This window comes from Chiloscyllium punctatum, chromosome 10 (genome assembly GCF_047496795.1).
Source record: "Chiloscyllium punctatum isolate Juve2018m chromosome 10, sChiPun1.3, whole genome shotgun sequence".
In the NCBI taxonomy this organism is placed as follows: Eukaryota; Metazoa; Chordata; class Chondrichthyes; order Orectolobiformes; family Hemiscylliidae; genus Chiloscyllium; species Chiloscyllium punctatum.
The window spans coordinates 57,344,020-57,357,873 of record NC_092748.1 but is presented as its reverse complement, the minus strand read 5'-3'; the positions used below and the strand labels follow the sequence as shown (position 1 = coordinate 57,357,873).

General features: G+C 37.1%; 1 protein-coding gene across 3 annotated transcripts in view; it reads right to left on the bottom strand.

Moving 5' to 3' along the window:
• The window catches only part of ppp1r9ala (protein phosphatase 1 regulatory subunit 9A-like A), a 119,090-nt gene that overhangs the window by 69,771 nt on the left and 35,465 nt on the right, over positions 1–13,854 (bottom strand). For all 3 annotated transcript variants that reach the window (XM_072579237.1, XM_072579236.1, XM_072579235.1), the window contains exons 3-4: positions 4,462–4,594; positions 600–720 (exon numbers count right to left, since the gene is read on the bottom strand). In XM_072579237.1, coding sequence (XP_072435338.1) covers positions 600–720; positions 4,462–4,594 — 254 coding nt within the window. The remainder of the gene's footprint in view (positions 1–599; positions 721–4,461; positions 4,595–13,854) is intronic.

Genomic DNA, 13,854 nt, shown 5'->3' with positions numbered 1-13,854 from the left:
AGTTATAGACAGATTACTTTGCTGTGATGGAGTGCATTACACTTCAATCTAAATTAAAGAAAATTATAAAATGTTTTAAAATTGTCTAAAACTAAGATAGAAGGTAGTAAGTGACATCAACAGTGTTAGTAACTAAATACACTTTAGGGATCAAACTTTAGTGGCAATTATAATTAAGTAACAGATGTTTAATAGTTGTTTGTATTAACTGCTTAAAATTTACATACAAGTTGCAATGTAATGTATATTTAAATAAGGCTGGATGACAATTTATTTTAACGCAAGGGGTTTTGTGAATAAAGTACATGGGTTTGATTGTACTAGTTAATACATGGGAATATGATATTATTGCTATCATGGTTGGGGGAAGAACAGGATTGGCAGTTCAACATTCCAAGTTGCAGCATCTTCAGGCATGACAGGGAACAGGGGTTGTAATGAAAATGTACCAAAATGCAAAACAGTAGATGATTGAAATCTGAATCCCTTTCTTAGCTTTAATCAAACTTTCATTAGTTTTCTCATTCTATGTTACAATGCTTCAAAACCAAATACAGTTAACACACAAAAAAAAGACATATTAATGGATAGCATCTTACCGTTTATCTCTATATGCTGCTCCACCTTCAGTGATAGTTTTCACAAAAATCCCTAGTTTTTCAAGCCCTTGATCTGCTCCAACACCCATTCCAATGATACTAATTCCAAGACCAGCTTCACCTAAAATTCAAATTATTTCATAAACAGAATTCATTTGTTATAAATCAATAATTAACACGGTGTATTTTGATCACATCATTAAACTACAGTCAGTTCTGCAATAACATGTTCCTTCAATGTGAATTGGCTATAACGCGATTGAAGAATTTAGATCATTATTTGCAGAATGCAGACTTTCTCACCTGTATTGGATATAATGTGATTCTGATCCCTTTGGTTTAAATGGTGCTGCTAATATACGATTTACTTAGAACGCAGGATTGTATGAGAACAGAACTATCGTATTATATCAGAACAGACTGTAGTAAAATTCTGCAATGTGCTTCAGAAATAATGGTCGACAGTGAGAAATCTGTTCCATCATTCAATGGGATAATGGTTCATCTGGGTCCTAATTCCACAAACCAACCATTATCAAAAAACCTAAGGGATATGGTCAGAAGGAACTGTCAAATTTAGTTACAAATTTAACACCTACTTAGCAAAGAACATGTCAATTTTCTACTTCTCTTTGCATGAAGAATTGTATCCTAACCTTACTTCGCAAGAGTTTGGTTCTAGTTTTTAAACATAGTCCCTGGTTTTAGACTTCCAAATTAGCGGAAAACTTTCATTTTCCCAGTTTAACTCTTCCATTATTTTCAATATCTTACAAGTATGATTAAACAATCCTTTAAGCAAAAATATTCCAGGGAAACAACACTTAATACCTACTGCAGATTAACACTGGAGTCTAGGTATCATCTAATAACTCAAAGCTGCACTTACATCAAATCCATATGTCCTTCCCACAGTGTATTTTCTAGATAAACTAATTTTTCTAAGATCTAACCAAGATTTTGCATAATTGAAGCACAACTCAAACCCCTTGTGTTCAAGTCCTTCATATATAGAGGCCAATAATCCATTAGACTTTAGAGATTATTTCTGTAGTTGTTCATGACATTTTAAATGATTCAAGCACCTAAACCTTCACTTATTTCCAGTTTATCCACCATGTACTTTTTTTTAGGTTCAAAATAGATTACTTTGCATTTGACTGTATTCAAAGCTACTTGTGACGTTTGTCCATCAATTAGTCTATCAATCTCACTTATATCTGCTCTTCAAGTTGTACCTCTTATAATAGCACACATTCATGCGACACCCATACATTTTTTAATTAACATTCTATCCTATCAAAGTTGCTAATGATTGCAGGAAACATTGAGGCCTCATCACAGAACCTTGCAGGAGATGGTTAGTCACATCCTGCTAAACAGAGTACCTGCCCAGTATCCCTGCTCTCTTTCTTGCTGTCCAGTAAATTTCCTAACCAAGTCAATAATTTGCTTTTAATTCCACAAGCTTCAATTTTAAGTACACGTATCTTATGAACAGCTTCATCAAATACCTTCTGGAAATCCATATAAATGGCAGATATTGACATTTCCCTGAACAATGTTTTTTTATAAGGAAGCAAGTAAGATAATCAGGTTTCTCAAACTCGACTTACCATTTACAAATCCATGCTACCTCTTTCTGGTCAACTGAAAAATTTCTAAGTGCTCAGTCATTCTATTCCTAATGGTAGGCTCTTCTTATTTTCTGGCTACACATGTATGTATGCCTGGCCTATAATTCAGTGATTTACCTCTGAAAAATTGTGCATGTCTGTCTGTTATTTAAGAAAAATAACAATCTAAAGAAATAGTTCTTGAATCCAGAGAACAGGATTTAAGATTATAATGGAAACATCTGCAATATTCTCAACAGCTTCCTTTAAAATCCCCAATGGAAACCATCAACTCCTGGGGATTTCATCCTCTTCAGTGTCATTAATTTGTCCATCTTGCTTCTGTTAATTTTTTAAAATCCCTATTCCAATTCAATAATAGTTTCCTTGGGGTATCCTGCATGTTGACCTCTTACCCTATTGTAGATATTGACCCAAAGTAATAATCAGCATGTCTGCTGTTTCTTTAATTCCACATACATACCATGAGCAGTTTAAGATGCCCACATTTGTTTCTAATTATCCTCATCTTAATGAAATTGTGGAAGTTTGTTGATGTTAACAGCCATTACAATTTTGATTCTATTTTCCTTTTGTACATTGGCTTTGTCATCCTTTACAGATCATTGTATCTTTCTCATTTGTGACAAAATATCAATTTTGAAGTTGTGTACTTTTCTTTTACATCATCTCTTAGCCCTTTAATCATCTATAGTTGTTTTTAATTGCAAATAGAATTCTTGCTCTTCGGTGGAATAAACAGATTCTGCCTCAAGTTAAATGCCTGCTGGAACAGTTCTCATGCCTCTGTCATTTTACCCATTATTTTCAGTTTGCTGCAGACTGTTTTAATCACAGATCATTAAACTCAACTATACCAAAACTTAGAATCTTAGTAGCTGTTGCATCTCTCTCTTTCAAATGTTGGGATGATCTCAATTATATACAACTTTTAAATAAATGTGCATACACTAATAGGCTGTTAAATAAATCAGTCTCATTGCTAAATCTAGTATGCAATATCTTCTTGTCGTCTTTGGGGCATATTTTTGCAGAGAACTGTCCCACAGAGATGCAAAACATTCACTATAATCTCTGATATTTGTTTACTGCAATCTGTATCAATGTAAGATATCCCATTCACATCTTTGCCACTTGCTTAATCTTAGTATTTCACAGATACTATTCAAGGTCATATAAAGAACTACAGATGTAGTTGTAAACTCTTTTCTATCTCTTAATCCTACTCCAAGTCTCTTCCATCTGTTTACCTCCTATTACATCCTCCTTTGTAATTTAGTAATTTCACTTTAAGGAAAATTTTAAGGATAATGAGACATGCAACAAGATGTAAGTTAACAAGTTAATTCTAGAATGAAAGTGATTAGTAGCTGAAAATTGTCTTAGTATTTTTTTTTAAAAAAACCATAAAGTGAGATTGAAAAGTGAGCCAGATTTTATATTAGATAAGCAACAGTTTGTATTGTGTAGATAGCAGATATGAATAGTAAAAGCTGTGTGCTTCATATTGTATGAGACTTTGGTTTATGTTGTGGAGTCTTAACATTTTCAGGATTTGAAAAGAATTTTATAGGATTGGTGTCATAAACGTTATTCAATATAAACTTCCTACTGACAGGTAGTGCATTTTATGCAAGTTCTTCCCCATTTAAAAATTACTGCAGATAAAATAGTGAAACAAATACGTAACATTAACTCATAATCACAACTGAAGGCACCATCATTCTTTAACTCGAACATAACTTTACACAATCGCATCAATATTCATGTCATCAAGCAGAGCACCATCACAAGTCTGTGTGAAAATACCCCAGGCTGCTCTCTCCATATTTTGGAAAAATAGTTAAGAACACAAAAGCTTTCATGTTCTTAACTATTTTTCCAAAATATGGAGAGAGCAGCCTGAGGTATTTTCACACAGACTTGTGATGGTGCTCTGCTTGATGACATGAATATTGATGCGATTGTGTAAAGTTATGTTCGAGTTAAAGAATGATGGTGCCTTCAGTTGTGATTATGAGTTAATGCTACGTATTTGTTTCACTACTTTCTCTATATTAGATAGCTAGCATCAAATAAATGTATTGGAAAAGACTTAAATATCTTTTCACTGGCAATTACTGATTGGCAATAAATGCCTGAACAAAATGCACTTAAATAATAAATACTTGAAACTTCATCAAGACGCTAAAAAAAACTAAGTATGTAGTCATTTAAATAGTTACCCTTCTCAATTTCAACTGGAAAAACATCCATTTTTTCCACTCTCTTCTCCAACTCATATTCTGCTGAAGCAGCCACAGGGTCAACTTCCTCATTGCGTCGATCATAGTCATCATTTGAGTAGGTACTATAAACCTGGAAAAGATCAAGTACATTGATATTGCAAATGTGTTCCACAGGGCCATTGCACATCTAATCAATTAATTTCAGATCCCTTCCATAGCTTTCTTACAGCAACTACATGAAGTAGAAGAATGCTGTTGACCAAAAATGAATCGATACTACTCCACAACCATTTGTTATTTTTTAGAATAACCTCCAATATTTTATATAGGTATTCAGTGTAACATGACAATACTGATTATCAGATCAGCCATGATCTCATTCAAAGATGGAGAAGACTTGACAAACTGAATGGCCTACTTCTGAAGACATAGCAAATGGAACAGAAGTAGGCCACTCAGCCCACTGAGGCTGTTTCACCATTCAATAGCATCATGACTGATCTGATGATCCTCAACTCCACTTTCCTGCCTTTTCCCAATGACCCTTGATTCCCTTACTGATTAAAAATGATCTAGCTCAGCCTTGAATATGCTTAACAATCCAGCCTCTACAGTAAAGAATTCCACAGATTCACAACCCTCAAAGAAATTCTTCACCTCTGTCTTAAATGAGTGACCTTTCCAGATCATCATGCGCCTCAAGAGTCTTGTATGTTTCAATAAGATAACTCTCATTCTTCCAAAATCCAGTGAGTGCAAGCCCAATCTTCACAACCTCTCCTCACAGGGCAGTCCTTCCATAGCTGGGATCAATCTAGTTACCTTCTCTGCATTGCTTCCAATGGTAGTACATTTTTCCTTAGACAAACGGACCAAATATTTCTACAGTATTGCAGGTGTGGTATAAATCGTGCCTTGTATAGTTTTAGCAAAACTTCCCTAATTTTATACAGCAATCCCTCTGCAATAAATGCCAACATTCCATCTGTCTTCCCTTTTACCTGAACTTTTTGCTGGGTAGTTTTGTAATTCATGCACAAGGACTCCCAAACTCCCTCTGTGCTGTAGCTTTCTGCAGACTTTTTTCATTTAAATAATATTTAGTTCCTCTTATTTTCCCTGTGAAGTGAATAACCTCACAGTTTCCCACATTATATTCTATCTGCCAAGTTCTCACTCAACCAGTCTCTCTCTCTCTGCAGGCTGTGTCACCCTCACCACTTACCTTTCCATTTATTTTTGTGTCATTTGCAAACCTGGCTTCAGTAAATTCATTTTCCTTATCCAAGTCATTAATATAAAGTAATTGTCACCCCAATTACTGTAGCACTCCATTAGTTGCAGGTTGCCATCCTGAAAACTCCCCCATAATCCCAACCATCTTCTATTAGTTAGCCAATCCTCTAACCATGCTAATATATTACCTCCAACACCATGAATTCTTATTAAGTATTCTAACTTGCGGTACCTTATCAAACACCTTCTGGAAATCTAAATGTATAACACTGCTTCACCTTTATCTATTCCACTTGTTACCTTCAGAAAGAAATCTAATAATTTTGTCGGGCATGACATTCCTTTTGTGAAGCCATGCTGGCCTTGCATGATTATATTATGTATTTCTAATTGCTCTGATTTTACAAACTTTGTAACAGATTCTAACAACAACAAATATTCAGCTAACTGGCCTATAGCTATCTATTTTTGTCCCAATCCCTCTCTAAAATAAAGGTGTCATACTGGCAGTTTTCCAGTTCTCTGAGACTTTTCAAGAACCTAAGGATTTTTGCAAGATTACCTCCATCCACTATCGCTGTAGCTACTTCTTTTAAAATCCTATGATACAGCCCATCAGATCCAGGGGACTTCTCAGTCTTTAGCCACATTAGTTTCCCCTGTACATTTTTCTTCAGTGAAAGCTATTGCATTTATTTCCTCTCCTCCTTTTGCCCCTTGGTTATTAATATTGTGGAATGCTATTAGAGTCTTCTACTATGAAAAATATTTAACTCCTCTGCCTGTGCTGTCTCCCTATTATTACTACCCCAACATCACTCAAAAGGAACTATGTTCACTTTGGCTTCTCTTCTCCTTTTTGTACATTTAATGAAGTTCCTCCTATACTTGCGCTTGTTACTACTTGAAAGTTTACCATCAAAGTTCACCTCTTTCTTTTTTGTTTAGTTGTGTTTTGTTGTTTTTTTAAAAAGCTTTCCCAATTCTCTGGCTTATCACTAATTTTTGTCCAGTATACTTTTTCTCTTTCAATTTAAGCCTAGCATTATCTGGTTAACCATTATTGGCTTCTCCCATTTCTAGAGTCCATTTACTCTTTGCTGTGAGGATGAACTATTTTCTTGAAAGTCAGTCACTTTTACTCAGCTGTCTTTGCTGATAAATTCTTTTCTCAGTCCACTCCAACTAGATGTGCCTTCATTCTTTTGTAATTACCCTTACACTTTAATTATCTTATTCACAATCTTTTCTGGCTTCCAATACTTTTAGCTGCTTTGGCCTCTAGAACCTGGAGTATTTATTACAAAGTCTAGTAAAGGGTCACAGACCTGAAACATTAAGATGACTTTTCTCTCTCTAGATACTGCCTGATCTATTTATTATTTCCAAGCTTCCCTGAAATCATCTTTGTCGTCCTTTGCTAAAATCATTAATATTGAAAAAATATAGATTTTCCCTTAACCATCACAACCTATTCAATAACCTGTGTGTGATATTATTAATACTTTAGTTGTAACAGGATATTCTTGGACTTACTGCAAACCAGCCTGTTCAGCTGAGATTTCTTTCTTATTCTACCTGTTGTTTTTATTCATTTGTGGAATGTGGGCATCGCTGGCTGGCCAATATTTGTTGCCCATCTCTAGTTATCCTTGAGAAGATGGTGGTGAACTGCCTTCTTGAACTGCTGCAGTCCACCTGCTGTGGCTTGCTCCACAATGCCATTAGGGAGAAAATTTCAGGATTTTGACTCAGCAACAGCAACGGAATAGCTACATATATAAAAAGTCAGAATGAGGAGTGACTTGGGTATTTGCTACCTTTGTCCTTCTAGATAGAAGTGGTTGTGGGTTTGGAAGGTACTGTCTAAGGATCTTTGGTGAATATTTACAGTGCACTTTGTAAATAGTACGCACTGCTCCCAATAGCATCAGTGGTGGAGGAAGTGGTTATTTGTGGATGTAGTGCCAATCAAACTAGCTACTTTGTTCTGGATAATGTCAAGCTGCTTGAGTGCCGTTGGTGCTACACCCATCCAGGCAAATGGGAGTTTTCCACCACACACCTAACTTGCACTTTGTACATGACAGACAAGCTTTGGGGAGTCAGGAGGTGAGTTATTTGCCACAATTTTCCTAGCCTCTAACCAGTTCTTTAGCCACTGTGAGTGTATGGCACGTCCAGTTGAGATTCTGGTCAATGGTAACCCCCAGGATGTCGATAGTGGGGTGATTCAATGATGGCAACACCACTGAATGGCAAGGGGCAGTGGTTATATTATCTCTTATTGTTGATAGTCATAGCCTGGCATGTGTGGTTCAAATGCTACTTGCCACTTGTCAGCCTAAGCCTGGATTTTGTCCAGATCTTCTTGCATTTGAACATGGACTGCTTCAATATTTGAGTCGTCATGAATGGTGAACATTGTGCAATTATCAGCAAACATCTTCACTTCTGACCTTATAATGGAGGGAAGGTAATTGATTAAGCAGCTGAAGATGGTTGGCCCTGAGAAACTCCTGCATAGATGTCCTGGAGCTGAAACGACCAACTTCCAACAGCCAGAACATCTTCCTATGTACCAGATATGACTCTAACCAGCAAAGAGTTTGCCTCCTGATACCAATGATTTCAGTTTTGCAAGGGATCTTTGATGCCACACTTGGTTGAATGCAGCCTTGATGTCAAGGTCCGTCACTCTTACTTCACCTCTGGAATTCATCTCCATAGTCTATATTTGAACCAAGACTGTAATGATGTCAGAAGCTAAATGGCCCTGGTGGAACCCAAACTGGGCGTCAACAAGCAAGTTATTGCCCAGCAAATGCTGCTTGATAGCACTGTTAACAACACCTTCCATCACTTTTCTGATGATCGAGACAAGAGTGACGGGCAGTAATCAGCTGGGTTGGATTTGTCCTGCTTTTTGTGCACAGGACATACCTTGGCAGTTTTCCACATTGTCAGGTAGTACCAGTGATGTAACTGTATTGCAACTGCTTAGGTAGGGGAGTGGCAAATCCTGGAGCACAAATCTTCAGTGCTATTTATGGAATGTTGTCAGGGCCCACAGCCTTTGTAATGTCCAGTACCTCCAATTGTTCTTGACATCACAAAGTGAAGCGAATTGACTTAAGACTGGTATCTGTAATGCTGGGGATCACTGGAGGAAGCCAAGATGAATCGTCCACTTGGGAGTTCTGGCTGAAGATTGCTGCAAATGCTTCAGCCTTATTTTTTGCAATGATGTACTGTTAGAACATAAACTAACATTTTTGAATCTTAACCACTACATCTCGATTTTTCTCCAGTTTATCTTGTCAAATGATGCATTTTTAATTCTATAACCAATTTTGTTATATTTTCGTATCCAATATCAAATTTAACTAATATTTTTCAAGCCAGATGTTAAACTTGGCAGATCTTTATTTTAATCCTTTGCTTTAAACATTCCATTTTCTCATACTTTAATCAGTTCTGTTCACTAGCTTTTCTATCTAGTTATTTTGAGCAGGATCCTTTCTTAGTTTACATCTGTCTTTTAATAGTTTAGCATCAATTTTTGACTCTTCGTTATCTCTTATTAATTTCATACTAAGCATTTGGTCATTTCATACTACATTTGGTCATTTTCTAATTGTTCTCCGAGTCACATCAGTTATTTGCCTAAATTATTGCTCCAGGTGTAATTCAAACAATGCTTCTTTCATCATTTGACTAGAAATTTACCAATCAATACACAGTCTGTAGCACATCTGAATAAGCGTTGTCCACCTTTCTTAAGGTATTAACTTTATTCCAGATTTCTGAACTTTGAACAGGTGACATGACTGAACAGTATCAACCCTGCTGTTCTTCTATATCTTTGAGCTAATAAGCTTATCTCAAATGCTCAATAGTCAATTATGCACATTACAGTTTCTTAATTCCTATTTAATACAAGACTAGGTGCATCCACAACATGGTCAAGGAATTGTACAGTAATATATAGTTCTCATAGTCCCTTTTAATTCATTCTGATTCAAGTTAAAGCAGACCCACAGTCAAGCTTTTGTGTAAACAATCTCAAGTTTAGTTCACCATATATCATCCATAAGAAATTTAAAACTCTTAGATTAAAACAATTACAGAAAGGTCAAAATAATATTTATAAGAACATTATCCCAAAAAAATCTTCACAGCATACTATTGGGCCCATTGATCGAGGTCTTAGTGCTGTATTGATATTTAGTTAACACGTGACATCAGATGAAGTTGTAATGACTTATATAATTCAGTGACAAGCTGCAGTTGCAATAACATCTACAATTGAACAGGCAGGGTTTTCTTTTAAAGGTAGGCTCCACAGACCAGCAAACTTTGAAAGGCCCTCACCCATCCTCTGCTTCAAACAATCTGCCTGATTTCCACACTTAAGTGCACACATGCCATTCAAGCAAATTTTGCACTTGCATTTACATATACTAGTGTGCCTTTTACCCTATCACATTAGCTATTTCCAAAGTTGTGCTGCCTATGGTCTTAGATAATTAAAAATAATTGCCACAAACAATCTATTATGTTTCAGTATTTCTTGAATACACTGGTAATGTGTAACCGATAGGGGGATTTTGTTAAATGGATGTGACACTGTAACTGAGTAAGTGCATACAGAAAAATATTTCATTATACTAACCAGAATGTGCTGTAAATTTATATTTGTGTTTGCACAGTTAATTTGATTAAGCTTTTACAAAAATCTGAACAGCAAAGTAGGAAATAGATGAAACAGATGAAATCTTTACTAATATACTGCAGTTAAAAGATCAGTCAATTTTTAAACTTGGAAAAAATGAAGTACAATAAAGATAAACTTGTTTAAAAATCAGATTAAAAGAGCTTCAAGCTCATCAGAAGAGGGCATAGTTGCAGAAAGTACTCACTTTGCACTAAGACGAAAACAAATGGTTCATCTGTACAAGTGAGAATCATGGTAGAAAATCTTATCATGCCTCGAACTGTTGGCTGTTTGACAATTTCCAAATTATAATGGAATATTTCCAGTGTTAATTTTAACATGCTGCTGTTTCCCTTTGAATGCAATTCAACTATTTTTGTTCCTCTATTCTAATTTTCAGCCAGTTTTCTCCCTTTTCCCTCTTTATTCCAACACAAGTGGTATATAGTACGAGGGGAGTTACCCCGGGAGACCTCAGCATTGACTTGACTCGGAGGTCATGAAATCTCATGGCATTGCATCAAACATGGACAAGGAAATCTCCCGATTACCGCCTATCACTTCCCACACCCTCAACTAATAAATCATTATTCAATTTTGAGTATCAGTTGGCAGATACAAAGTTAAAAATCACACAACACCAATTATAGTCCAACAGGTTTATTTGGAAGCACTAGCTTTCGGAGCACTGCCCCTTCATCAAGTGATTGTGGAGAATAAGATTGTAAGACACAGTTTATAGCAGAAGTTTAGAGTGTGATGTAACTGAAATTATATTTTGAAAAAAACCTGGATTGTTCATTAAGTCTCTCACTTTTTAGAATGGCCATGCTGGTTTCAGTTCTTTCATATGTAAACCGCAAAACCTTTTTTAAAAAGTTACATTCGCAGGTGAACTTTAACAATTGATGTCATGTCAGCTCAGATAAGATATTGAAGGTGTTAGCTCCCTCTGAGGCTGTCTGTGCCACAATGGTCAGACTGATTCTAATCTAAAAAACGGATTTACAGAGTCTTACATGGATTCATGCAGTTTTTGAGCAAAGTAAAACGTAATCCTGCAAGTGCAAATTCACCCCACAAACTTATATGCATGCGTGCGTGTCCGTCCATCTGTCTGTCTGTCGTATAATAGGGTCACCTGTAGTGTGATAGGAACCCAAGGTCCAGGTTGAGGCCATCCCCATGGGTACCGAACTTGGCTAGTAGCCTCTGCTCGGCCACTTTTAGCTGTTGCCTGGCCCGAAGTCCACCTTGGAGGATGGTCACCCGAAGGTCCGTGGTCAAATGTCCCGGACTGCTGAAGTGTTTTTCTTGGGTTCATGTCACATTACAGGTGACCCCATTGCACTATACTGGGTACAGACAGACAGACACACACACACACACACACACACACACACTCTCTCTCATTCACTCCCACAGACAGACACCCTCTCATAGACTTAAACTCCTTTACACTTACACTCATACATACACACACCCTCTCACGGACACTAATAACCGCCCCACCAACACACACACACACACACACACACACACATATAAAAGTTTGTGGGGTGAATTTGCACTTGCAGAACTACGTTTTACTTTGCTCAAAAACTGCATGAATCCATGTAAGATTCTGTAAATCTGTTTTTTAGATTAGAATTAGTCTGACCATTGTGGCGCAGACAGCCTCACAGGGAGCGAACACCTTCAATATATTATCTGGGCCAACATGACACCAAGTGTTCACTTGAGAATGTAACTTTTAAAAAGAACTGAAACCACCATGGTCATTCTAAACGATGAGAGACTTAACAAATAATCCAGGTCTTTTTCAATATATAATTCAATACATCACACTGTAAACTTTTGCTATAAATTCTGTGTGTTACATTCTTATTCTCCACAATCACCTGAAGGAGCAGTGCTCCAAAAGCTGGTGCTCCCAAATAAACCTGTTGGACTATAACCTGGTGTTGTGTAATTTTTAACCAGATACATTGAGTTTAGGAAGTACACAAAACACCACCTGGTGGGAGACTTCTTCGTCCATCACCAGGAATGGTTTGGTAGCACCACCACTGACTGAGGTAATGGAAGTAGCTGTAGACGATCTGCCCCAGGTAGAATGGGAACCAACAAAAAGGAAATCTTTTTGACCATGTCCTCACCAAGCTACCTGTAGCAGATGCATCTGCCCATGACAGCATCCATGACAACAATGACCATTGTACAGTCTTTGTGGAGACAAAGTCCTATCTTGATATCGAGGATACCTGCATCGTGTAGTGTGGCACGACCACCATGCTAAATGGGATCAATTTTGACCAGACTTGGAATTAGTATCTATGAAGTGCTGTGGGCCACCAGCACTCTACCATTATCATTAAGCCACAAGATTCACCTCTGATTCAATGAAGAGTGTGGGAGAGCATGCCACAAACAGCAGCACACATACCAAAACATGAGTGTGTCAACCTGGTGAAGCTACAACACAGGACAACTTGTATGCAATCAGTGAAAGCAGCATGCAATAGGTAGAGCCAAGTGATCCCACAACGAATGGATAGATAATAGTTCTGCAGTCCTGCCACATTCCAGAAATAGCACTGAAGATTCATCCACAAAAGCAAGTCATACCCCCTAACCTAACTATTCCAGTACATTTACAATACCTGCATCTATCTGAAAATGTGGAAAATTGCCCAGATATGTCAAGTCCACAAAGAACAAAACTAATCTAACCCAGTCAATTACCACCCTATTCAACTACTATCCATTATCTGCAAAGGAAGCTGGTTGGAGCTGCATCTAGCACAAAGAATTCATGACTCCTCAGCAACTGAACTAATCCATGTCCAAACGCAGCAATATCAGGACAACATTCAGGCTTAAGCTGTTAAGTAGCAGTAACAGTCAAGCTGCACAAGTAGGTGCAAGGTATTTGAGCTCATCAAGGAGTATACCAGATCAAGTAATGCCCTACAACATAATTTTTGACTATTTTGAAAATTTAAAGATTATAAAGCAGTGTTGTGCAAAATGACATCTCTTCTACAGGCATGTGTGTGTAAAATGTACAATAGTTCATAACTGTAGTATATTAACCCTGTATAATATATTGGTTAGGCCTACTCCATTGGCTAAAATAGACTGGGAACGGCTACTTGAGGGTAAATCTACAGCAGAACAGTGGGAAGTGTTCAAAAAAAAAAAAGAGGGTGGGGTGGGGGGAGTGCAAGCTCAACAGGCTTCCTTTTGGATGAAATATGGAAGTAACAAACCCAAAGAACCTGGATGTCTAGGAACATACAGGACTGGATAAAAAGGAAACGAAAGATGTACAACAGGCACAGAAGGAGCAAAGCAGCAGAAGCCCGAGTAAGTGCAGAAAGGAACTCAAGAAAACAATTAGAAGAGCAAACGGGAGGTATGAAAAAACATTGCAA